This window comes from Cannabis sativa, chromosome X (genome assembly GCF_029168945.1).
Source record: "Cannabis sativa cultivar Pink pepper isolate KNU-18-1 chromosome X, ASM2916894v1, whole genome shotgun sequence".
Lineage (NCBI taxonomy): Eukaryota > Viridiplantae > Streptophyta > Magnoliopsida > Rosales > Cannabaceae > Cannabis > Cannabis sativa.
This window is the reverse complement of record NC_083610.1, coordinates 15,489,686-15,517,535: the sequence shown is the minus strand read 5'-3', so window position 1 is coordinate 15,517,535 and position 27,850 is coordinate 15,489,686. Positions and strand designations below refer to the sequence as shown.

Sequence of the window (27,850 nt, the reverse complement as noted above, 5' to 3'; positions counted from 1 at the left end):
TTTGTGAGTGGTGTTGTTGTATCGTTTGATGACTCTTATGACTTATTTTGTTATTGATTTATTATTGTTTTAATGTTGTTTTACTGTTGTTTTCTTTTATTTTTATCACATTTTCTAAATATTATTGTACTGCTCTATTTTTAATAGTAATAGGGAATAATGAAATTTGTATGTAAGTTATTTTCTTCAGTATCATATGCTCTATTATATGTTCAGTTTTCCTCTGTTGTTCTACTGTTATTTTTTAGTTGTTTTGTTTTTTTTCATTTTTGTTGTCTTCTCCTGTATGTTCTCTTGTTGTACCTCAGCTCCCTACATTTGTTGCATTTGTTATGTTATTCTTTTCCCATCCAGCTTCAATCCTTTTTTTTTGGTCTTCTAGATTTCACAACTTTAATAGAGGTAAGACTATTATTGTCCATGATTCTTTCATTCTGGTTACCACAAATAAATATTCAGTGATTAATTTAACATGTGTAATTTAAAACCAATATTTGTTAAACATACAAAACAATAGTGGAACAACACAAAAAAAAACATTAAAAAACCATGACAACCCCAATATTAATAGTTTTAATGTTTCTGCTTCATCTAAACAGATTTAATGGTTATTTTCTGCATGTTCTGGTGTTGTTGTAGTGGTTTTATCTGCGGGTGTGGAAGATGGAGATCTCGTTTTTTATTTTTGATGTTTACAGTATAAAAGAAAAAAAAAAGTCCCAAGGCAGTATAAAAGTTATTTTTACCGTGTGGCAGTATTTTTGTAAAGATTAAGTCAAAATTCAGTATATTTGTAAGTTTCCCTTTAAGTATAGCAGGTAATTTTTCTGCAAATATTATTTTTAATCAATCGTTCTGTCAATATTTAACAAAAAAATTAACATGTAACTATGGTGTAACTAAAAATTAATTTTAAATATTTTACCAACAAAAAATAAATTTGGATACAATTTAAGTACATATTAATTAAGGTAAATAGCAGCATAATTAAGTACCCAAAGGACTTGTTTGGTACGCCGTATTTTAATGTATTGTATTGTGTTGGATTTTGTTGTATTGTATTAGTATTATTTAATACAATACAATATTTGGTATTGACTTGTATTAATTGATTGGGTAAAGTTATAATATATTTTTAATACACTCGATCCCAACACCAACTACGGGTCCGGGTCCTGAGTACCGGGTCCGGGGTCCGGGATCGGGTCCGGGGTCTGGGTTCGGGTTCGGGTCCCAGGTCTGAGTCCAGGTCCGGGTCCGGGTTCGGTTTCGGGGTCCAGGTCCGGGTCCAGGTCTGGGATCGGGGCCGGGGTCTGGGTCAGGGTCCCGGGTTCGGGTCTGGGTTCAAGGTCCAAGTCCGGGTCAAGGTCCGGGGTCAAAGTCGGGATTCGGGTCGGGATCTCGGGTTCGGATCCGAGTTCGAGTCCGGGTCCAGGGTCCGAGTTCGGGTCGTGTTCCGAGACCGGATCCGGGTGCGGGTGCGGGATCCGGAATCGGGTCCGAGTTTGGGTTTAGGGTCCGGGTCTGGGTTCGAGTCCCGAGTCTGAGTCCGGGGTCTGGGTCCGAGATCCAAGGTCCGGGTCCGGGTCCGGGGTCTGGGTTCACGGTCCAAGCCGGGGTCCCGGGTCCGGATTCGGGTCGAAGATTGGTGTTGACTCCAAATTCTTTGTAAATATTATAATGCAAGCTAATACAGACAATTTATTATGTATTAATTAATAAAAAATACATTGTATTAAAAAATTTGGTCGTAATAATTAATGCAATACATTGCTTAATCTAAATATAGTGTTATTTATTATTTAATACAATACGATCCTTATACGGCGTACCAAACGAGCCCAAAAAGTTTTAAATTTATAAGTGTCATAAATTTAATGTTTCTTTTTAGCAGCATAAGTACTCGTAAAATTATAATTTTTCTTTATTTCATAAATACAAACTCTGTTATTGTCTTAAACATGACACATATAAGACCCAGATTCTAGATCATTAGATCTAGACAAAACAAGTAGTATTAGTTACTCCCTGTTGAATCTCTTCGCCATTGATGAACACACAAGCTGATACAATCAATCAAGAACAGAAAAAACGAGAGATGAAGAGAAAAACAAAAGAGATGGAAAAGAAGGAAAGAAAGAGAGAAAGACCGAGAAAGGAAAGATTGTAAACAAAGGGCAATCTTATTAATGAATCAAAAATGAATATTGGCATTATATAGCCAATGATTACATACTGGAGAATTAGTTAACCGAAATCAGTTAGAACAAACAGTGAACAACTAACTGATTTAATAAACAAAACAATAGTAACAGTATCAGTATCAGTAATAACTACCAACTAACTAATACTCCTAACGCTTCTAAATATTATTTTAATAAATTCAAAACGGAGTATTGATGAAACTGAAGGAATATTATAGTTTTACAAACATTGAGTACTTATGTTACTAAAAAAATATTAAATTTGTGTCACTTACAAACTTCAAACTTTAGATACTTATACCGTTAATTACTCATTAATTCTATTTCGACAAATATCTCAAATATATGTATATATGCCATATATATATATATATCATATTTCAGCCACAAATAGTTTTATCTGTACTTAATGTTTAGAATCTTACATTTATTAATGCAAATAAATGAATTACGTTATTTTGTTTTTTTTTTTTTGAGATAAATGAATTACGTTATTAATCCCTGGTAAAATAAGAAGGAAAAAACTGACCTAATTACAGTTACACGTATCATAATTGCCAGCATTGTCATTGCTGTGTCATGAACAAGATAAGGTTAAAAATTATTATTTCAGTTACAAATATTCAATTTATTTGTAACTTATGAATAGTATTACATTAATTTATATAAATATATAAAAGAGAACGGTAAATTAATGATGTGGCACTTTTAAATTAGTTTACAGCTATTTATTTATTTTTTCAAGAGATGGCATCATCTCCTTCTAATCTATTATTATTTTTTTTTTTTTTGTAATTTATGATTTTTATAATTCTTTTGAACATTTACATTAATTTCACATAATTTTTTTTTGAAAGGTAAAATCAACTTTTATTAACCTTCCAAATCAGTCACCAAAATAGGCAACAAATCAGTTGGAATATTTCTCATACTGAAAATACAATCAGGATAAAATAAAGATGCTCTAACAAACTCATAAGCAACTTTATTAGCTGACCGCTTAACAAAACAAAAATAAACATTATTTAAACTAACCAACATGGCTTTGCACTCCTGGATCACACATCCAAAATGAGAAGACAGAATAGCCGAGTTCCACAAAACTTGTACGACCACTAAGCAATCTGTCTCAACCTAAATTGAACTGTATGTTTGGTCTTTAATCCAACTTAAAGCTTCCTGAAAGCTCAGTACTTCAGCAATGGACGGAGCAATATAACCATTATGTAACTTAGTACGACCTTCGATGAGCATACCATTGTGGTCACGCACCACCAAAGCACGTATTGTTATAATTATTACTTAGGTTTTCATATAATTATGATTAGTATAATTATAGAAAAAGTTCAAAAGACATATACCTTTAACATTAGTATTTTTTTATTGTTATAAAAAAAATATTAGTATATATATAATTTGTACATTGATCATGAAACCAAAACCCAACAAAAAAATATTATCATATCAAATACATTTCTTTTTCCCTTTCCTTCACCATTCTTATCAGCAAAGACCTTTCATGCCATATTGTACTAATTTCTTTGATATCACTCATCATCACAACTTCACAATCATAGCTAAATTTTCAATCTAGCTATTAGTTTTACAAATCTTCTAATCTTCGAGCATTAATGTGGGAGCATCACCATGTATTGACCCCATTCTTTCAATGTCCTATTACTAAAAATGTATTTTTATATAACTAGAAAGGTAACTAGAAAGGTAAATTCTTTATTGATGTACTTTTCAGATATTATTGTATATTATTTTTTTATTTATTTTATGAGTATGAGACTAATTAATTAAGATTACCAATGAAAATTGGTTATGATTTTAATTGAAAAAGAGGTGTGGTGAGTATGTAAATTAAAAGAAATTTTTCTTTGAGATTTATGAAACTAATTAAGGATAGGTATTCTGATAAAATAAAAAAAAATTAAGGATAGGTATTAGTTTGTTATTAACAAAAACAGATAAAATATGAGTTATATTTTCATAATTTTTTATACAGAAAATAATTAAATTATTATAAGATGAAGAGTATAAAAGATCGTGTATACATTCATATATCTAAACTTTTTAAGGATTATTACAAATATACGTACTATATATTATTAAAAAAAAAGAATCATGATAGTGAAAATAGTACACATTATACACTAACAAAAAGAATATAAATATATATTTATTCTTCTTTTTATAGAAGAAAGTAATAACTAATAATAAAAAAATTTAATAAGTAAATTATGTACAATATTAGATAGTAATTCCCGTAATAGTCAAATAATAATCAATATCATAATTAAACAATAACAAGAAAACAATCAGTTTAATTTCTTTTTAAGGAAAGCAGTTCAATTTTTAGTAGTTAAATTGTCTGTCTTAACTCTCAAAGTTTGACAAATTGCTCAAATGTTTCATTTTTATTCAATTTGAATTAATTTCTATATAATCGTATCTTTGTGAAAAAAATTAGCAATACAGAGTTGTTTTTTTTTTTTTTCTTTAACTATGATACAAATAGGTAGATATGAGATTAATATTATTTCTAATTAATATGTATCATTTATTACAAATTAAAATTTATTGATTTCAAATTACCTTTTTTATCTATAATAAATTAGAATGATATACCTCAATCTCATACAATAAAATTAACTTTCAATAATTTATTATATATAAATTTTTAATGGCAGTAAAATAATTTTTTTAATATAAACTCAAAAAATAATTAAAAATTATTTAAACCGCCTTCCCTAGTTTCAAATAAAAAATTACTGAAAGTTATAAATTACAAAAAGATATGAGACTCTCGTAGATATATATTCAGCAAGAAATATCTGAAATAAATGAGAAAAGTGTGACAGCTTTTTGGCCTCATCCTCTCTCATACACATACCAAAAATATATATATTTAATGTAAAAATGCATTACAAAATTAATACAAAAATTATTTACACCCCAAAAATTTTAAAAGATACTTTATTTTAATAATTTTTATTTTATTTAAAATTTATATCTTTAATTATACGAATTTTTTTTTAACTTTTTTCTTTACATTTATATTTTTAAAAAATATACCTATCAAACAAAATTAAATTATATTTTAAACATTATAACAAAAAAAAATTATATGAAAAAAAAATAAAAAAATATACACATCAGTTAAAAAATATTATGAAAATGAAATTAAAATAAGTATTAAAATTAATATAAAATAATGTGAAAAATTTTTTTAAAAAATATTAAGAGTAATTTTTAAATTAAATTATTTAAATTTATAAAATTTTTTTAATAATGACGTTTATTTATAATTTTACGGGGTCCAAATAGAATTATAAAAAGAGAAATTTTATTTACACCCCAAAAAGTTCTAAAGGCACTCCATTTTGATAATTTTTATTTTATATAAAATTTATATTTTTAATTGTACTAATTTTTTTTAACTTTTTTCTTTCAATTCATATTCTTAAAAAATATACCTATTGAACAAAAATAAAGTGTATTTTAAATATTATGATAAAAAAATTAAAATAAAAAATTATGTGAAATTTTTTAAGAAAAAAAAAAATACACATGAGTTAGAAAAAATTATGAAAATAAAATCAAAATAAGTATTAAAATTAACATAAAATAATGTGAAGAAAAAATTTTAAAAAAATATTAAGAGTAATTTTTAAAAATTATTTAAGTTTATATTTTTTTTAATAATAGGGTGTATTTATAAGTTTAAGGGGTGCAAATATAACTCCCCTTATGCAAATTTTATAGGGGACTTTTATTTGCACCCCATCAAATTATAAATACACCCTATTATTAAAAAAAATATAAACTTAAATAATTTTTAAAAATTACTCTTGATATTTTTTTAAAATTTTTTCCTCACATTATTTTATTTTAATTTCAATACTTATTTTGATTTCATTTTCATAATTTTTTCTAACTCATATATATATATTTTATTTTTTTCTAAGAAAATTTCATAAAATTTTTTATTTTAATTTTTTAGTCATAATATTTTAAATATAATTTAATTTTACTTGATAGGTATATTTTTTTAAGAATATGAACTAAAATAAAAAAGTTGAAAAAATTTAGTACAATTAAAGATATAAATTTTATATTAAATTAAAATTATTAAAATGGGGTGCCTTTAAAAATTTTTGGGGTGTAAATAAAATTTCCCATTTTATAATGAAAAATGAGGAAAAGGACAGGACTGCCCTCAATTCCATAGTTTTGGAGGATCTCATGTACCTTATAGCGGGAATCTCTTGGGGGAAGTCTATTCTGTCCTCTTGCTTCCCTCTCTTTACTTTTAAATCAGAAATCGAGTTCTTCTTCTCATCCTATTCTTATCTCACTCTCACCATCATCAACCATACTACCATGCCTTCTCTCTTCTCCCAATCACTACTTCTCCCTTTCTCTCAAAACACTAATACTCTCTCCCTTTTCCATCAACCAAAACTTCTTCCTCCAGGTATTATTTTATCACTAATTCACATCTATATTTATATATATGTGTGTGTACACCACTATACATTATTTTATTTAATTTTCTGTATTCTTTCTCAAAATCATTCTATCTGTCCAGTCCGTTTTCTTTAGGCTGTGAATTTAGTAATATTTCTGTTGGGTTTTTCAACTTATTGGATCTTTATGAACTTCTCAGTGAATGTCTGTCTTTTGATTTTTCAGAAGAAATTTATTAGCAAAACAGTGAACAAGCTCACTCTGTTTTCTTTGTCTGCTTCCAGAACTTTTGGTTAAATCAGCAATTAGAAAGTTTTATCTATAATAATTTTCTTTTTACAATTATATATTATATATATATATGATGAGCTACTCTTCCCTGGGTTTTCTGAACTAATTGAATTAATAAATCGTAATTTAATTCCAGTTGCTTCAGCTGTGCAGACTCGTGTAATTTAAATTATTTTAGTTATGTATTATATACGTATCCCTCTTTTATCTCTTAATTTTAGTCCTAATTTTTGTCCTATATATGTTTATAGAAAACAGCTATCATATACATATATAAATATAGCTTCGTTCTTTATGTGTTTTTTTTCAAATATATTTGGTTTTCCTTCCCAAGAATGATCTGAAACAAGCTTTTGTGATCCTTACAAGAGTTTTACTTGAATACGGTAAAGTATTCAATGGCAGCATATATATATATGTGTGTGTATTTCACTGTCAAGAAGCAAAGCGACATTTTTGTATTATTGTGCCATGTTGTACCTCAGATCAAAGATTCTTCTTTTTTTATCTTTTTTTTTTTCCTTAAAATTTACATCGTTTTCAATAACAGAGGAAATAAGCTATTAAAATATTGATATATTAAAATATACAGTTATATATATATATTATTAAACAATATATGTTATATCCCTTTATGTATATTTCTATATGTATAGGTGCTTCGCTATTGGAAGCTAAAGACAAACAAGTTAACTTTGATCGTGATATTCGCTCAAAATGCAGCGCTATATCAAAACCCCGCACTCACGGTAAAGCTAAATGTTTAATCTTAAAAAGATTTAGAGAGAGAGAGAAAGAGAATTTAGAAATCGAATTGTTTTTTTTACTTGTGAGAGATGATATGGAATTCTCTGCTAAAATAAAACAAACACATTTACTTTCCTTTAAAATCAATATACTTATATAAAGCAAATTCGTCTCATTCGTATGTATATCCCAAATATGCAGACGTGTTTCAAAGTGGTGGTCTGCCAGTTATAAAGTGGCACGAGATTGTGGAGGATGACATAGATGGAGAAGAAGAAGATACTAAGGTGGGTTTATGTACAAATTAACTTTTCTTACTTTTTGCTTTTGCCTTTCCTATTTTATTTTCTTTTTATAATTGGTTCGCGCATATATATATAGCAAAGAAACAACTACTACTTCACTTTCTCTCTCTATATGTATATATAATATTTACAAATATCCTATGTTTATTCTGATGTGATTATTAATGTAGAAGAAATTCTCTTCTTTTTTTTAAATTTCCAATTTAAAGTAATTTATTTGTTTTTTTTTTCAAATAAAAAAGTGGACAAGATCGAATGAGATCGAGGAACGTGTCGCTTCAATCAAATCAATGTTGGAGAGTATGGATGAGGGAGAGATAAGCATTTCAGCGTACGACACAGCATGGGTAGCCCTTGTGGAAGATATTCATGGGAGTGGCTTACCTCAATTCCCATCGAGTCTCCAATGGATCGCCACACATCAGCTCTCCGACGGTTCTTGGGGCGATGCTGACATTTTCTCCGCACACGATCGCCTTATCAACACTTTGGCTTGTGTTGTTGCTTTGAAATCTTGGAACCTTTATCCCGAAAAATGTCAAAAAGGTATGTATTAATTAATTAATTTAATCGTTTAATTCGTTTTGATAATGACCGGGTGGAATTATTATAACAGGTATGGCCTTTTTCAATGCAAATATAAGTAAGCTTGAGAGGGAGAATCCGGAACACATGCCTATTGGTTTCGAAGTGGCTTTCCCTTCTTTACTTGAAATAGCTCGAAAATTAAACCTTGAAGTGCCTGAGGATTCTCCTGTGTTAAAAGTCATATATGCTAGGAGAGATTTCAAGCTCACAAGGTAATATTATATAAGAGTAAAGAGTCTCATAATGCATATATCTAGCTAGATGAGAGAGAAAGAGTGAGTATATAACAACACAATGCAAAAGTAACTTTATAGTTTTAGTATATACATTTATATATGTAATTAGTACGTGCGCGCGTGTGGATAGGATTCCGAGGGACATAATGCACACAGTGCCCACGACGCTACTCCATAGCTTGGAAGGAATGGTAGGTCTGGACTGGGAAAAGCTTTTGAAACTGCAGTCCCAAGATGGGTCATTCTTGTTCTCACCATCCTCAACTGCTTTTGCACTCATGGAGACCAAAGACCGAAATTGCTTGCAATATTTAACTAAAGCGGTCCAAAGGTTCAACGGGGGTGGTACGTAAATATTACCTACCTACCTTTATTATCTTTTCTTTTTTCCTATTGGTTTTTCTTCTGTTTTTGTTTGTTCTTTTGTTTTGTTCTTACTTTTCCAATGTGGTTCTATCATCAATGTACTGTCTCTTGTTATGATTGTCCTCATCAGTCCCAAATGTTTACCCGGTTGACTTGTTCGAGCACCTTTGGGTTGCGGATCGGTTGCAGCGCTTGGGAATATCAAGATTCTTTGAGCCACAAATTGAGGAATGTATCGATTATGTATTCAGGTACGTACGTACTTAATAAAAGTGCTGACAAAATGTACTGTATATTTGAATTTTGTTGTTTCTTAGTTAATTTATTTTTTACATTTGGAATGTTTAGAAATTGGACTGAGAAAGGAATTGGCTGGGCAAGAAATTCCAAGGTTGAAGATATTGACGATACCGCAATGGGTTTCAGACTACTAAGATTGCATGGTCACAAAGTTTCTGCCGGTACGCATACGTACAAATGTGTATAAATAATATTTACTCGAATTTAACATAATATTCCAATCAATTACATTGTTTTAATAATTAATTGATTTGTAATATGTGGTTGTTATTATTATTAGATGTGTTCCAACACTTTAAGAAAGGTGACGATTTTTTCTGCTTTCGGGGCCAGTCAACTCAAGCAGTGACTGGGATGTATAACCTTTATAGAGCTTCTCAGTTGGTTTTCCCTGGAGAAAAAATTCTTGAAGATGCCATGGAATTCTCATCGAAATTTCTTAGAAAAAAACAGGCGTCCAATGAATTGCTAGATAAATGGATCATAACAAAGGACTTACCTGGTGAGGTATGTATTTAGATATTTAGTTTGTGTAGTATTATATTTTATGTATATATACTAGTAGTATATGCTTAATAACTATTTTTATATTTATATTTGTTGTTGTTCTTTCTATTCCAGTTCTGCTTCGTCTTATATACTAGACTTTAGTAAGATGAGCCTACGTAAACAAAGTGCCATCGCTGTCTATCATCATAAATATTCCTTTGATTAGGAGTGTAAGATAGAGACGAATAGAACAAAAAAAAATATTATGTAATCCGATCGAGGACGAGAAAATCGATCAAAACAAGTTAGAGAATCAGAGTACAGCATCTTTATAAGACATAACCTATTAACAATAATTAGAAGTACAACCTTTTTTTTTTCCTTTCTTTCTTTTTAACTGGAATGAATTGTATTGTGAAAAACATAACGCACTTATACCATCCCTCTTGGGGCCATAGTTGGTACCTGGCCTTTTTTGCTGTGATATCTGTCAAAGATTCTCAAAACAAACACCAATTTATTTCTAATCGTAGATATAATTTTTATTATTTATTTCTTAAAAATATTAATTTAATTATGGTCAGTACTATCGATAAACCACTACAAGAATTTATCTATGATGTGTTGGCAAAAAGGGTTGGCAAATCAATGTTGGTATTAGAACTTTTGTCAACATAACATAAAAAGCACTAGCAAAAAAGACTTTTCCCATAAATGGACTGGTAAAAGTTAGATTTTAGCCACTGCAAATATATGCTGGTAAAACTTTGATCTCTTTTACCAACGCAGTAATGAACTGTGCTGGTAAAAGTGACATTTCTTGTAACGATAAATATTTGATAAGCTAGTGATGTAGGAGCCTGAGTTTTCAGAAAATTTTAGTTGGTGGTGTCGAAATTATAGGATTCTCGCCACATTAGAAGTGTCTCTAGCCTAGTGTGCTCAATTAATTGCAGGCTACTCGATCACTACCCTAAATTATTCGAAATTTATATAATTATAATATAAAAAGTTAATATATAAAATAAAATAGAGTTACGACAATTCATATACAAAAATGTAAAAAATTTCCACTAGTAGTAAAAAAAAATTACTCAGCTCCTTACATATTTATAAATATATAACACAATTACTTGTTAGGCATGGCTTAAAAATTGATACTATTGTATGTCATTTTTCAGTTTCGGCAATTTGAGAAATTATATTACAAAATATTTTATTTGATATTGTATAAATATAGTAGATATTTTGCCAACTTTGGACAAATTTTTAATAATATATAGTTTCAAAATTATAGCTCTAAGTACTCTATTTTTTATGCCGCAAAAGAAATTTGATACGTGTGCCATTTGAACTTTCAATTTTACGGTAGATTATTTAAATATTTTTTTGAAAAGATTATTTAAATATTTTGAAAAAAAAACAAAAAAAGCGGAATAGCTTTTCCTTTTAGCCTAGTGTATCATATATAATTAGGTTATGAATTTTTTCTAAAAAAAAGTCGGAAACAAAAAACTTGACACTAATAAGCCAACACTCAGGAATTCTCTATTTTTTAGTATTTTACTAATTTAACAAACATTATTTATTAATACGATCAAAAAAGAGAAGCACGTGGCTTAGGAAATTACATACTAAACACAGTCGGTCTATTATTTGTGGAGATAGTTACAAAATGTATGATCAGAAATTGATTCCCTTCTGCGGGCCAGTCTTAAGCTGTATGTGTTCTAAGGTAAAATTAAATTTTTGGGCTCTCTTATATATAGTTTAATTATTATAAAATGATAATTTTAATCTTTTACGGCTCGTTTGGAACGCCGTATTAGTTCGTATTGTATTGTATTATATTATATTAAATTGCATTTTATGCAATATTTTTATGTAAAACCATATGTGATATTAAATTTAATGGACACCTAAATATATAATATTTTAGTATAAATTAAAGTTTAACATAGTATTATATAAAAATATGATATATAATCCAATTCAATATAATATAATACAATACAATACGACCTAATACGGCGTTCCAAACGAGTCCTTAGTGTAATGATAAAGCTTTAAAAAAAATTTAAAAGTTTTAAAGTTCAATTTTTTATAGCTACATATTAAATATTTTTTTAAAAAATAAAAAACTAGAGATTAAGAATTGATCCCTTGACCTCTTGAAGTAAAATAAAACTTTTTACTACTACACCAAATAATATTTATTGTATTTTCTTCTTATTTAATATTTATTTATATATTAATAATTTTTTATTCATAATTTTGAGGCCCTAAGGAGTCGGCGAGCTAGGCGTGCTCCTCGGTCCCCTGACGCATAGGGCCCCGAAATTGTGAAGAAAAAAATATAAATATATAAATAAAATATTAAATAAGAAGAAAATATCATAAATATTATTTGGTACAGTGACAAAAAGTTTTACTTTAAGCCAAGTCCAAGGATCAATCCCTAATCTCTACATTTTTTATTTTTTAAAAAAATATTTAATAATGTACAACTACGAAGAATTAAACCTTGAGCTCTTAAGAGTTTTTTAAAGCGTTACTATTACACTAAAGTAATATAATTAACATTTAATAATAATTAAACTATATATAAGGGTCTCAAAATTTAATTTTACTTTAGGCCCTATATACCTTAGGGTTGACACTACTGATTCTATAGCTATTTTTCTTTTTCAAAATTCTTTTTGTTACATATATGCAGGGCCGGCCCTGAAAATATATGGGCCCAAGACAAATTAAATTTTGGGGCCCTCAAAAATATATAAAAAAAAATTAAAAGAAGAGTGTTATGGGATTTGAACTCATGACCTTGGACTTTATGCCATCTACTTCAACCAACTAAGCTATAAATATCCATTGCTTATAATACACTTAAATTTTACTTAAATAAAAGCCTAATAATTTTTTTTTATTCTTTTATTTTGGGTCCCCGGAAAGTGTGGGCCCTAGGCACGGGCCTAGCCCGCCTATGCCTAGGGCCGGCCCTGCATATATGTAACCAACTTATTTTTTAATTGTAAATTAATTTTATATTCATTACCTATGAAATATCTTGAGTAATAACGCTTAGCTTAATAATTTTCAGAATAATTAATTAATAAAACAACAAATTATATAATGAAATTATATTAATACCGCCGTTAGTTTCACTATTTATTAGAAGAAAATATTTACAAATAAATGAAATTCTCACATTCCTCTCTCTCAGTCTTTGCTGACTTGTCTACATTATCATTACTCAATATGTACGTTATATATACTGAAAAATTAATAACATAATTGATTATTAATATTAGACATCAGTAATAATCACTAATATTAATTGATTATTAATTTTAGACATTAAGACAGGCAAAACAGGAGGAGGTATTTTTTTTTTAATTTTACCTCAAAATTTTTTTTTATCTATTTTACTTATAGATCCACTTTTTATATATTTTTTTACGTTAATATTATAATTATTAATAAATAAATTAAGAAAATGTACATATTATATGGAAATATATTAATTTAAAGACATTAAGAAAATATTAAAAAAAAAATAGCTACTACATTCATATTCATTGAACATTTTAGTTTAGGTAATTGAAAAATATTAATTACAACCTCTTATTCAACTTTCACGTTTGAAATCATATATTAAAATATTTTTTTTCAAATTTTTTTTTAGCGGTATTCGTTATAGTTACAATATTATTCTTGTAAGTTTTTGAAAAATTCCGAATAGTTTACCGTACCGAAAATAGAGTTCATGATATTCCAGTTTACCAAGCGCGTTCAAAAAACTTCAAACTTATTTTTGGCACCGTAAACTATTCGAAAATTTTCAAAAATTTACAGGGATGATGTTGTAAGCATAACGAACACTCCCGTTAAAAAAATATTCTGACATGTATTTTTAGACGTAGAAGTTAACTAAGAAATTATAACAGGAGGTTGACGGTAACACTCCTCGTTTGATACTTATTTTGACCTTATAATTAGGATAAGAATCAGCATATGTATCTAACTAAATTAATAATACAGTGGAATCTCTATCCAAGAATACACTTGGGACTAACTAAATTATATTCTAATTGGGAGGTTATAACTAAATAGAGTTATAACTAAATAGAGTTACACTAGAAAAAAAAAATTAAAAAACCAAAAAATATCAATATAACAATAATAACAATAAATAATAATTAATAATATATCATAATAGAAATATTTTAGAATAAATATAATTTCATACATGTATTATAATTTAAAATAAAATTATTAATTTTACGTAAATAAATTTATAAAATACATGTATATATTTTATTAAAATGTAATTATTCTTATATAGAGGTACACTTTGTTAATACGGGACTTAGAAAATGTATTCTTATTTATAACTAGCCGAAATCGGGACTTGATTTTTTTATAACAAATTAGAGGTTATTCTTGAATAGACTATTCTTAAATAGAGATTCTACTGTAGTAGTCTGCAACATTTACATAGATGATATATATATATACAGCGTGCGACTGGTCATCATTATTAAAGAAATTATTTATATTTATATGTCAGTTCACGAGTTAATTACATCATACTCTATTACTTTTTATCTCTCATGCATGTGTGTTTTATTTGAACTTTATTAATTATGTTAATATTAATGACCACGTTATCAAAATAAATAAAAGTGGAAAAGAAATTCCAAAGGAAGATTTCTAATAATGAGTACACACACAGGTGGGTTTCGCATTGGAGGTTCCATGGAATGCAAACTTACCTCGAGTAGAGACCAGATTCTACATTGAACAGTATGGTGGACAAAATGATGTTTGGATTGGCAAGACACTCTACAGGTTTTGGTTATTTCTATATATCATTATTATTTTGTATATTTAATTATTTTCTTAATCACGTGGGGTGACCACTATTGTATTTTTAAACTCTCAGAATGCGAAAAGTTAACAATGACGAATATCTAGAGTTAGCAAAACTTGATTACAACATTTGCCAAGCTTTGCATTCGATTGAGTGGCACAATTTGCTAAAGTACGTTCAAATTTTTTTATAAGTTAATTTATGTTGGCATGTATATATAATATATATAGTTAAGTACGTATTCGTAAGTTGCATGAAACTAATTACTACTATGTACGTGGATACAGATGGTACCGAGATTGTAAGTTGGAAAATTATGGAGTGAGCAGAAGGAACCTCCTCTTGGCCTATTTTCTTTCTGCGGCCAGTATTTTCGAACCGGAGAGGGCCGATGAGCGGCTTGCATGGGCTAAAACGGCAGCACTGATGCAGGCCATCCAATCTCATTTCGATGACCAGAAAGCTTCTTCGGAGCATCGTATGGCTTTTGTCTCTGCTTTTAAAAGGAGTTGTAACATGCCATCGTATTTGATTACAAGGTAAATCTCTTTCTGTTAACTTATAATTAACTTTTGTATATTGTCCCTTTTAGCTAGCTAAGCTTAATTAAGATTGTTTTTGTGAAAAGTGAAATGTCATATTTAGTATTTTGTTTTATGAAAAGATTGTAACATTTTTATTTTTATACTTGTTATTTTACATCATAAAAAAGTTCTTGTTTTTAAGAGATAAGCCTTGTTTTATTATATAAATATATGTTTTTTTTGAAAGCTATTTATTATTATTATTATTTTAGTGACAAAAGAATGTTATATATGGGACGGCAGAAGATTCCAAATTGCAATTTTCGGACACTGTTGGCAATTTGCTTTTTATAGATTTTCAAAATAATAAGTATAGTTATCTAAATTTCTTTTATGCCGTACCCCACTTTTCAATACTCTTTTGGAAATAGTTCCATAATTTTTTATGTTTTTTTTGGACCATTGTAAATAAAAAAGAATGGGGCTCGTTGCTTTCCTTTGCGCCGCACATTATTTTAAAATAATAATATCATTTTTAGCAAATTTTTTTCTTTTAATGAAATCATTTATGTTTAGGTGGCTTTGTGGTTGCCTTACATTTGGATCGATCTAAATGTATGTCATGTGACAAGAAAATTAACAAGATTAATCGAATATAAAATGTATTAATTGTTGGTCCCTAGATTTTCTTAAATTGATGAAAGTCTAATTTTTTCTTTTCAAAAGATTGTTTTTAATTAGGTATATTATAAAAAGACAAGATAATATATAATACATATTTTTTTCTGATTAAAAAATTAATTAAATTGTATTATATATACAAATTTATGTGCAGGGTGTCGAACATAAGTGATACAGATCATGGCCTTCTTAGAACGTTGATGACGACTCTCAGCCACCTCTCTTTGGACACAATGATGCTGTATGGTCGGGACATCACCCACCATTTACGTCAAGCTGTGAGTGCCATCACTTTTTTGCATCATATTTAACTTAAGTGATCTCTTATAATTACTGTAGAGTGTGCAAATCGTGTCCTGTCGCCTAATTAATTTTCATATCAGACATGTCTTGTTTTTTACTAGTGCCTAATTGTTATTTTTATGTTTTTTAACTTTAACTCACAAAAACTTGTGAGGTATTTGGAGGTATTTGGGTAGACAAGCTAGGCGTGCGCCTTAGGCCCTTGACCGCTCAAGCCTCGAAATCATGAAAAAAAAAATTATTAATATATAGATAAAATATGAAATAAGAAAAAAATATAACAAATATTATTTGGTTTAATAGTAAAAGGTTTTCCTTTAAGTCAAAAGGTCAAGGGATCAATCTTTAATCTCTGCTTTTTTATTTTTTAAAAAAAATATTCAAGAGATCAATCTCTAATTTTTATTTTTTTAAAAAAATATATTTAATGTGTAACTACGAAGGATTAAATCTTGGAGCTCTTAAATTTTTTTAAAGTTTTACCATTATACTAAAGCATTAGAACAACCATTTTAATAATAATTAAACTATATATATAAGGACTTCAAAATTTAATTTTACCTTAGGTATCATATACTTTAGGACCAGCCCTATTTGAGTTGTGTCACCTAAAAATCTGTTTAGCTACTTTTAGTGGCTGGCATTGTAGAGAAAGAGAGAGATATAAGTTAAGGTTAGTATTTTTAAGATAAGTTAGATGTACTTAAAAAATTAGGATTTTGAATTTTTAATTTTTTTAAAAAATATTTTATGTGATAAGTTAGTGTTAAGTAGATCGTGTCATGTTTACTTTATTTTTTATTTTGATCCACTTCAAATATATTTTTTGACCATAATTCGTGAAAATTAGTATCATATTAATTCGAGTTGTGGTTATTGTAAAATTCGTCACTCATTTAAAAAAAAAGTAGTTTAAATTCTAAAAATATAATAATAATAACTTAAAATGTTGAATACAGACTTAAATATTCAATTACATGGAACATAAATTACTCATTATTTTCTTAAAAAATAAACAAAATACTATATATAGTTATGTGATCAAGAAATTAAAATTTATACGGAGAATACGTATCTATGTGACGTCATGATTACTCACTAGCACGTAGTAACTATTTTCAATCATAATCTACTTTAAAGTCAAAATTAGTTGTAAAAAAGAAATTCAAGTACTTTATTTTATTTTTAGAAGAAGCAACAACCAAACATATTCTTGTCAAACTGCAATCGATTCAATATATATGTCGAATGTAAATAATGCACTCAACTTTATATATATATATCACTTCACCACCACATGTGCATTGAAAAAAAATCGTACGGTGATATTAGAGCTGTATATGTATACTAAAGGAATAATTTCAATGAATTCTGTCTGTTTTAACCCCAAAAAATAAAAAAGACCAAACATACGTACATATAATCTATCAAACTGTGTAGTTTTCTTCGAATCTGTACTTGAACGTCTAAATTTTAATATTGTAGCCAAAAATTCTTAAATATAGAGTAAAAGATTCCACGGCACCGAATGTTATCTATACAATTTTGAGCAAAATTAAATGTGATTTTTTTTTTTTTTTTTTTTTGTATAGTGGGAAAAGTGGCTGGTGAAGTGGCAAGAGGGTGGTGATGGACATTACGAAGAAGAAGCAGAATTATTGATCCAAACAATAAACCTTAGCTCAGGCCGTACACTTGTGAAGGCCCTCTTGCTGTCAAATCCTCACTATGAAAAACTCTTCAGTACCACAAACAAAGTTTGCTGCAAAATTCGTCACTTTCAAAGACAAAGGCATAGGGCCAAGGTTGGTATATATGATTCACAACCATCCACAACACATTTATATTTTAATTAATTTTGTTTGACTTAGACATTTCATTAAACAGTCACACTATTGAAAAGTGTGGACCCAGTAAATCATCTTTGTAGATACAGTCCATTATTATTTGAACTTTTTTTTTTCTTTGGAATAATCAATACAGGCAAATCAAAATGGAGAATTTAACAGAAACATCTTAACACCAGAAATAGAGTCAGATATGCAAGAGGTTGTGCAATTGGTGCTACAAAAATCTTCAGATGACATCAACACAAAAATTAAGCAGACATTTCTACTGGTGGCCAAGTCTTTTTATTATGCTGCCTACTGTGATTCTAAGACCATCAATTTCCACATTGGCAAAGTAATATTTGAGACTGTGGACTGATGATGAGACAGTCTCCCTCCATTCACCACATATTCTTTTCAATTATAATGAGAAGAGAAGAAAGAAAGAAAGCCATTTGTACATTTTCCAATTTAGTCCAAAGTAAATGACATTATTGTGAATAAAGGTTAGGGAAGACAGATTATGATTATGAATTTATATGGTTTTTTTTTTTTTCTTTGTTATTATAAAGCATCATACATCAAAAATTACTAAAGTAAAAATAATATAGAAAAACAGGGAATAGACACAGAACAAAAAAGCTGATGATCCAGTAAGTAAATAATTGAACCATCGTATTCCAACAGACTCGTTCATACACCTGGAGAGAACAGTTGAAATTTATGATTAGTGATGAATATTAATATTTAATAACATTTTCTTTATGGGGTCAAGCCAAATGCCAAATAATTCATAATAAAAAAGCAGAGTCAAAATATTTTGGTTATGAAAAGGTTATTAAGTTTCTAGAATTAGCGTTATAGTACCAGACCATAATATAATATTCACAAAAATCTTCATCGGCCAACCAATTAGAACGATAGTCAAATCCAGCAAGACAGAATCAAAAAAAGGTGAGAGGTAAAAGGAAAAGGAAAAAAAATTAAAATCATTCTGTTGACATGGTAACATCGAACACACGTAGCAAAATGGTTACCATTAGTTTCAAAGTGTCGAATCTAAGTGAATGACTGAACAATCATAAAAGAGTGGTTTACAAGATTTAGTGTTAGTTGATGTTTATGATTAACCACGCAAGCATACATTTATTTATTTATTTTTTGTTTACTGATAGGAATGTGGACCTATATACGATCTTTTGAAACTTTTGAACGTAAGCAATATTAGCAATGGCAGACAGTGTGGCATATAACACGTGACCAATGTTGTTATTTCTGTCTTAAACCTCAAGTGGAGGCTCTCCATATCCAGCAAGATGAGATTTTGGTGTCGACCCATTTAAGGCAAAACAAGAGAGAAAAACATTACAAACCCTTACTCTGACAATGTTTGTATCTCTTGATCTCTTTTATAGAGTTTATCATTTACGACCCTATATGCATTATATATCATCAAAATGGAACGCTTTTACAAATAGTGTTTTTCTATTAGATACTACGCAAGGAAAACATCATATTTTATCATGTCTATTATGACTAAACGACACAAATCTCACGACCCCATGAATAAGAAACACAACTATTCCGAATGCCTTTCCTGTTGTCTGTTTAAGCAGGTGGTATCAACAGTTACTTGCATTATTATTATTTATTTATTTTCAACCAAACAATAAGATATTTTAGCCTTTTTCAATTATATATATATGATAAGACTTGAGAGTGTATCATAATTATTTTCTCTATATATATACTTATATGAAAATTCTGTGATGTAACACAAAAAAGGATTAATCCATGCATTCTTTTCTTACTTAATATTTTTTATATGACTGTAGTTATTTAAGATGTTTTGCAAGTTTTTAAAATATATTAAATTATTTAGTATGTTAAAACATTCAAAATTAATTTCGAAAATTTAATTAATTTATGTGTGTCTCTACCATTACTATAATATATGTTATTTTTGTACACTAAGAAGGATAAGCACTGAAATTTTGTTGAGGCCAAAAATAAAAATTGAGAGGACATCAACAAAATTAAGAAATTTGGGCAAGAAGTTTCTGACGAGTGGGTTGGTCCATACAGTAGTGAGTAGTGATAAGATCACTTGAATATCATTAGCCCGGATGGAATTCTACAAGGGGAAGTGATGCACAACCAGGCCCCCACATATAAATATAGATATAACCTAGGTCTCAAGCTCAACTCTTAAGAAAGAAGAATCCAAATGTAGAGCCCACCCCAAGGCAATCCAGCCAGCCAAATATGAGGATTAGGAGACAAAGATAAGAGACGGAATCACATCTAAAAAACACTACTGGACTATCATCATTGACCTCTGCATGGTTTTAATTAATTATTATTATCATTCTTCATTAGACCTTAGACTTGGAATGTGACTCTATTAAAAAATTATTAAAAGATAATTAATGTATGGTACTGGATGTAGTGACGTGATCCCGTGGGCCCAATGGGCCATCGACAAAGAAATTTTTGAATAGATCTTACTTCAACGAAGAAAATAAAAAAAATATATTGAAAGTGAAAAGAATTGTCGTCCATCCTAAGGTGTCGGTAAAAAGGGCAGAATGGAAAAGAATGATGTGAATTTCGAAGGGTAATCCAATTTGAGCAAGCAGCACTTCCAATCTCCATCACTCTTTTTTTTTTTTTAATTTGGGCTTCTGATTTGATGTTTGTTTAGCTAGTTTTAGCACGTGAGATACCACTCCTTTCCCACTTTGCCTATTCCTTTGTCCACCAACCAGCAAACATGCAAATGGTTCGAGGCCCACCACCACACTATTCATTTTAGACTACTTTTGTTTATTCATTTCTTATTTTATTTATCTTTTCATTTTGTTGGATTGTGGAGGGTGTTTATTTTAGCCATTCTTCTTTTTCTTTTTTGGATATGGAAAATTAGAAACTAGAACCTGTCTGGCCTGATAGGCTGGATATATAGTATAAGCCTCAGCCATACAAAATGGGGATTCTAAATTTATATCTGGATAATTGGACTGGGACCACTGAATCAATGAAAATGAGCATGCGGATAAATGTGACGACCAATACAACCGTGAAGTCCCTAGGTTCTATCAGCAACAACATGATGTTAAAGCGGAGATAAGGCTGGCTTTCTCAATTGGTCTTATCCAAGAACTCACTAATTCTACAATAAAAATTATGTTCTGCCCAGTTGGGGCTAACTTGGGTTGCAGCCTCCTCCAGTCTTATCAGCCCAACAACTACAAGGGGTCCAACACGCTTCAGCCACGACTGCTTTGCTGGAAAAGACATTTGGCAAAATCCAAATGGCCCTACTAAGTCCAAACATCTCTGTGGCTTTTATTAGCTATGATGTGCTTTCCTGGGAATGGTATTGTGACCGACTAAATAAAAAAGTGCTGCTCATTTTACTAACAAATTCCTTGGTAATTGGTTTAAGCTCAAAATGAACGAGAATTTAAAAACTTGTATGTATATGACTAGAGGAAGTCATGTGGACATAGAAGAAGGTAAACCCCACCACTCCATCTATCCGGAACTGCAAGCAAAGGCAATTTGACGATAAAACAAAGAGAAAAGGAGATGGAAAAGGCACAGTGACTATTACTTTTGGTCCACTAAAAAGGAACTCGATAATTCATGTCTTAGCATTGGATGAGAGTGCTGATTAAGAAGCACTGAAACAAAGACTGAGGACAGAAATGGTAAATGTAGCCATGAAAACTACTTTCATATGCCAAAGATATGCTAATGCTCATAACACCTAAGTTGCCAGAATTTCCTTAGTGAGTTTAGAATCAATCATACTCTAATTCGTCTGGCGTAATGGGCCGTTTAAGAGGGACAATAGACTTCTTCTCAACATCACGTGATAAAGCTTTCCTCATATCTGAAAAAAAAAAATGGAAGAAAAGAACAAAATGTGAGCAAAATGAAAAAGGCAATTAGAATTTATGATTTGGTTTCAAGTTTGAGCATACCTAGCCCATCTTCCTCCCCTGAATAATACCGTAGAACCCTTCTATAGATCACATATCCAAGCTGAGGAGATAAAAATAGAGTAAGCATGGGGAATCTTATTTGGTACAAAATAAAAAAAACGATAGAAGCATGTTCACTGGGTTTAATACCATTTTGAACTTTGTATTTTGCAAAATTACTAATTGAAAAATGGTACAAAATAGTACCCTGAGCTCAATTTTTAATAATTTTTTTAATATAACCAACAAATTTCTAGCATGAATAGAAACATAAAATATACCCAATTATGTCATAACAACTCTACATTTTGACAAAAAATCAATTCAGGGTACTATTTTGTACCATTTTTAAAAATACGAAATCCAATTTGTCATATAACAAAACAGTCTAATCGGTAACTTTTACAAAACACAGTCCAAAATAATTTACCCTTGTTCAGTGACAACTCTTCATCTAAACAAGTTAAAAAGAAGAAAAAAAACATAAGTAAAATCTTCTCTTTATTTTCCTTACTGAATGTTGCAACTTGCCCAATGAAAACGTTAATTTAGTAGCAGGTGCATAAACCCCTAGTATTTTTTTTCCTTATCTTCTCTTTGTTTGGATAATAATATATGATAAATCCATGAATTTTCCATATTATCAGGGCCAGGTTCACAACAAAATTATAAAGAAACAAGAACAATATTTTTAATTCGTGTTTGCGGGTCGTGTTCGTGTCGAAACCTATGTATAACAGGCATATGCTCAACCCGAACACGACCCGTCTAATAATCGTGTCAGAAAATGAAACCTGAACACGACCCATTTATAAACTGATTGACACGACACGACCCGTATAACCTGTTTATAAACATATTTAGTTTAAACATGTCAACCAATAACAAGTTTATGAAGTATATAACAAGTTTATAACCCATTTATGACATATTGAAGTACTAAAATAACTTTAAAATAGATATGTCATTAACGGATCAATTTCGTGTTAGTAGTGTCGACCCGAACACGACCCGTTTATTAAACGGATTAGACGAGTCAACCCGAACCCAATTAAGGTAAATCGAAACCCGCTAACTCCCGTGCGAGTTTCGAATCATGTTATCGTGTCTAACCCGTTTTGTCGACCTTATTAATGAGTTGAATTTCATATATTGATATCATATCAAGCACAACAGTCATTGTCTAACATCAAACAATGTTGACTGCTGGGAGATTGAATCTTACTGTAGTACTATAATTCATGCGGTGCATGGTGTCACGGGCTCACATTTTCAGGCAGCAGAACACCCGTGCGGCACCTTGACTTCTCTAAGCCAAGGTCAGCCTTCCAACCATCTGAGTGACAATGGACTCATTTTTCGCGCGACTGTGTGCCTCGTGCACACTTCCGTCTCTCGAACAACTCCCGCCGAGTCATGCTCGCAAGCATCCATGAGTGCATCCATGCATCGAGGCTCAATAGCCAAGATACTCACACTATCCATAAGTTCTCACTATGTTAAGGCAAATCCCAACACCGACGCTCACCTTGTCACTCGTGACCAAGGTAGCATGTGTGGTAAGATGCCAACACCAAGCCGACGTGCCAACGCTTCTATCATGCCCCATTCGATACTGTCTGAACAGTCTCCCTTATCGTCCAAGGACTCCCATATGTCCATGGACTAATCCTCAAGGCACCATGCCTCCACACATGTTGGTAGGCCCTCGAGACAAGCTGCCAAACGAGTTGCATACATTAGACCTCTGTCCTTTTCCAACATGGTGCATCCGTCTCATGCGCGTATGCAAACTAGCCCACGAATGACTACCTGTGTCATCTCGTGTTGAGACTCGTGGCCAAGACGCACCACGACGTATCTTGGAGATTAGGCCACGCCCCGTGCAAGCGGCATACCGTCAAGCCAATAGAAACGTACCCGTTAACCTCTGGCAGCTTCTTAGACGCACTACCGGGTCGGCCCGATAATATCCATGAGTACTCCAACTCATGGAGACATATGAGTCCCCTCGTGGTCCTCATATGCCCACCCTACGAGTCCCGCTGACTAGTAGTAGCTCACTTAGCACCAAGGTGCCAGGGGGTGGTGGAGAGCTGACACCACGGTCCCCCCTTAAAGAGCATTCTGAGCTTTTAGCCTTCTACCAGGAACATAAATGATTTTGGCTCTGTAGACATATGGCCAAACCATATACCAAATCACAGAGTTTCTCCAATCCGATTGCACCATTGTATTTGTAGACCCAAATAAATGACAAATACCAAGTCTTGTCCCAATCCGGACAATATTGAAGATATTTACAAAAATGTCACTGTCATACAAACTAAGCATCAACATGCCACCAGCATGCACCTCAACATGCGCCACCACTTGACCAACTTGTGGGCATCACTTAACTTGTAACGTGCCATCTTAGCACGCACGTTACACATGGCAATGTTGACTGCTGGGAGATTTCTTCTATTATTTCTGATTTTTTTTCTTTTTTTGTTCAAAACAGTTTATGGGTTGTAATTTTGTTAAGATAGGTAGAGACCTCAATTGTATGGCCCATAATATCGCTAGATGGGCACTAGATTCAAACACTACTGATATGATTGACCCTGCTGTTATACCAGGTGCTCTCCTTTGTAACTGATTTGAGCCATTTTGACTTTTATTTAATGAAACGATCTTTTTTCAAGAAAAAAAAACATCAAACAATTTAAACACTTAAGGGTGCTAGCTCAGGCCAATACAACAGATGGATCTGATTACTAAAATAAAGACAGATTTTTGTTTAATTTTTTGGTGTGTGTGTGTGTGTTTAAATTGAATTGACTATTTGAATATCCTATTGTTACCATTTTGTGCAATATGCTTCACAGCAAAGTCTAGCTTAAACCATCACTTTGCAAATGCAGCCTAAATATGTTACATTCAACTTTTGAGGAAAAATGACAAGATAATGCATAATCAATGTATATAAGGGTTTCAATAAGAAAAAATTATCTAGCATAAGTGCAGAATTATAAAAAAAAAAATAGTAGTGGCAAAAGGCAGCAATAGTCATTCTAGTTTAACGAGATGAACAACAATGATACCTTTTCATACATCTTTATTGCTGGTGTGTTTGATGCTCGTACAAATAGATCCACAAAATAACCTTTATCACTGCCAAGAAAAACTCATCAACAACAAGATTGAGTACATAACTTAAAATTCTCAATCTTTAATGCATGATCCATTAAATCTTCAATCTCTTTTATAGATACACTCAAATATAGCTTCAAGCATCACAACATAAATAACGGTACAGCATGGTTCAGAACTGGACCCTAACATCATGAGAGCAAATATCATAAATTAAATTATAAGAGCACACACACACACACCACACAAATGAAAAATCTCTGCATATATGACAATCATGCAATCACAAGCTTTGGTTTTTTTCTTTTTTTTTTTTCAACAAAAAGTAGCTGATGTAGCACATGACATAAAAATGATTTGTACAAATAGGTGCTAATACTTATATCCTTAAATGAACAAACTTCTGAGATGAGTGAGCAGCTATAACTAAATGAGAACTCCTTACATCTTGTCACTGATGTCCTCAAGCAGGTTCATGAGTTTCTTCGCTAATTGTTGCCTGCGGTATTCTGGAGCAACAGTTACAGCAGTTACATGACCATGCCAAGATTCACCTTGCCCTTCAACTTTTCCCATAACTGCAATTGATGAATAGCAACGCAGTGTTTCATCCATAAGTAAACTACTAAAAACAACCCAGAAAGTCAAATACAATTCTAACTAAACTAAACAACTAGCCCAATCCCAACTACCTAAGGTAAAGCAATATCCATTCACACTCCGGTTAAACTGATTGACTCCTGAATCAGTAAAAACCTTAGAAACACCAGCACCACCACCATTTATTAATTTTAGTGGTTCAGCCTCAACAACTCTGTTGTGAAATATTTAGAGGTCTATGACACATAAACAATTTATGATTCCTAATTGAACAAGACAGCACGTAATAGTAAACCAATTTCTTCCAATTCATTATCTATTTCATCCGCCCAATGATTTAAAAACTTTGCTACCATAAAAAAAAGAGGGAATAAACAATATATTGCAATGTTGCCTATATATGAGTAAAATTAAAGAACATACCTTTCACAGCCAAAACAATAATAATTATGAAAAAAAAAAAGACAAACAAACAAAAAAGAGGGAGAACTTCTGAAGGTCAAAAACAACAAGTTTAGGGTTTAAATTTGAAAAGGCTTACTGTAACCCATTACTCGGTTTCCAGGGGCTTCTGCGACATGAAAGTAATCTGGCCACCTTGCTAAATAGGTCATGTAGAAGGACATGTTGAACTGTAAATAACACCAGAAAACTCCATGCTTAATAAATTAAATGCATAATGGTTATGCCCACCTCAGCGAAGAAACTAAAATGAAAACAAGGGACTCTTACGGTTTCAGTGAGGTGATCAAAATTTACAGAGGCGAATCGGAGAAGATCATTGCAGCAAAATCTGCGAATCGTCGTCATGACTCGGCTTCGCCCTTTTCGTTTGGGAATTGGGACTGAGTTACAGTAAAAATAAAACAATAAAATTGCTAAAAATAATAGTGAAAATAAATAGGGATAATACAATTTTTTTTTAACAACAATACAAATTGGGTTAATGTAATTTAGCTAAATATTACTTTCGACATGTTCTCCTAAATATTTAGAGTTCGTTTGTAACTTATTACGGAAAATTGGATTGTATTATATTAAATTAGATTATATATTATTTTTTTATATAATATTATATTAAATTTTTAATTTATATTAAAATATTATATATTTAGGTATTCATAAAAGTTAATACTACTCATAGTTTTACATAAAAAAATATTATATAAAATACAATTAAATATAATACAATACAATACGGGGTACCAAACGAACTCTTAAAGAATAATTGGAGCATGTTTGTCATTATTTTTTGTTTTTAATTTTAAAAAAGTATTTTTAAAATTGAGAACAAAAAAAATTAAAGTTTTTAAATATAAGTCTTTTGGTTAATGTTTCTAAAAATAATTTTAATTTTATTTTTTAAAAAATACTTCAATACTTTGAGACACCGATATGAACAAGACTTGACCAGGACCCGGACCCAGGCCTCAGCCTCGGACTCTGAACCAGCTCCAGCCCATACCTTAGACCTACACCCCAAACCCGCACCCTAGCCCCAGCCTTGACCCCGACCCCAACCCTAGCCCTGGACCTGAACCAGAATCCAGTTCTGATCAGGCCTAAAGGACAGGAGTCAATGAGACTTGCCCAACCTGTGTCAATAAACAAAGGCAAAGGCAAGGCTATTGCAACTAAGGACAGCTCTGATGAGTCTTCTTCTGAAGACGAAGGGCCTTTAGATGGTTCTCTTGGGTAAATCATCTCGAGAAAATTGATGGTAGTAATTCACTTACCTTACTTGCTCTTTGTGTTTATTACTTGTATGCTAACCTTGCTATTTTTCTTTTGCAGACATGGCCTCCAGGATGAAAGATCTGATGAAGCGATCATCGAGTAGCCCCTCTGGCGGGTGTACTCAATCCAAAGTTGTCTGGACAGGGGCTGCCTCGGATGTGACTCAAGCCACTCTGC

General features: G+C 30.7%; 2 protein-coding genes across 3 annotated transcripts; one reads left to right on the top strand and one right to left on the bottom strand.

Annotated features, from left to right (window-relative positions):
- The first annotated feature begins 6,407 nt into the window (after window positions 1–6,407).
- On the top strand, window positions 6,408–18,746 carry LOC115703738 (ent-copalyl diphosphate synthase 1). Of its 2 annotated transcripts, XM_030630973.2 has the most exons (15): window positions 6,408–6,687; window positions 7,628–7,720; window positions 7,920–8,005; window positions 8,266–8,569; window positions 8,640–8,823; window positions 8,978–9,192; window positions 9,344–9,464; window positions 9,562–9,674; window positions 9,794–10,020; window positions 14,738–14,853; window positions 14,948–15,046; window positions 15,163–15,414; window positions 16,235–16,358; window positions 17,976–18,188; window positions 18,367–18,746. In XM_030630973.2, exons 1-15 carry the CDS (start codon window positions 6,456–6,458, stop codon window positions 18,589–18,591), a joined length of 2,604 nt encoding a protein of 867 aa, XP_030486833.2. In that variant the 5' UTR covers window positions 6,408–6,455; the 3' UTR covers window positions 18,592–18,746. The 2 variants fall into 2 exon arrangements, with proteins under 2 accessions (XP_030486833.2, XP_060962863.1); XM_061106880.1 differs by lacking the exon at window positions 7,628–7,720.
- A 3,058-nt stretch (window positions 18,747–21,804) lies between these two features.
- LOC115703744 (N-terminal acetyltransferase B complex catalytic subunit NAA20) lies at window positions 21,805–26,831 on the bottom strand. Its single transcript, XM_030630979.2, has 6 exons — window positions 26,669–26,831; window positions 26,478–26,568; window positions 25,782–25,914; window positions 25,288–25,357; window positions 22,202–22,262; window positions 21,805–22,110 (listed from the first exon to the last, which is right to left on the bottom strand). The coding sequence occupies exons 1-6, from the start codon at window positions 26,744–26,746 to the stop codon at window positions 22,019–22,021; spliced, it is 525 nt and encodes a 174-aa protein (XP_030486839.1). The 5' UTR covers window positions 26,747–26,831; the 3' UTR covers window positions 21,805–22,018.
- Between the last annotated feature and the right edge of the window lie 1,019 nt (window positions 26,832–27,850).

Bases quoted from the DNA above. Each gene is read 5' to 3' on its own strand.
- LOC115703738 (XM_030630973.2), top strand. From the start codon at position 6,456: ATGTACCTTATAGCGGGAATCTCTTGGGGGAAGTCTATTCTGTCCTCT. The intron at 9,193-9,343 runs GTACGTAAATAT...TGTCCTCATCAG, and splicing joins CCAAAGGTTCAACGGGGGTG to TCCCAAATGTTTACCCGGTT. The intron at 9,465-9,561 runs GTACGTACGTAC...TGGAATGTTTAG, and splicing joins TGTATCGATTATGTATTCAG to AAATTGGACTGAGAAAGGAA.
- LOC115703744 (XM_030630979.2), bottom strand. From the start codon at position 26,746: ATGACGACGATTCGCAGATTTTGCTGCAATGATCTTCTCCGATTCGCC. The intron at 25,915-26,477 runs GTAAGCCTTTTC...CATCAATTGCAG, and splicing joins AAACCGAGTAATGGGTTACA to TTATGGGAAAAGTTGAAGGG. The intron at 22,263-25,287 runs GTATCATTGTTG...TTATCTCCTCAG, and splicing joins CAATAAAGATGTATGAAAAG to CTTGGATATGTGATCTATAG.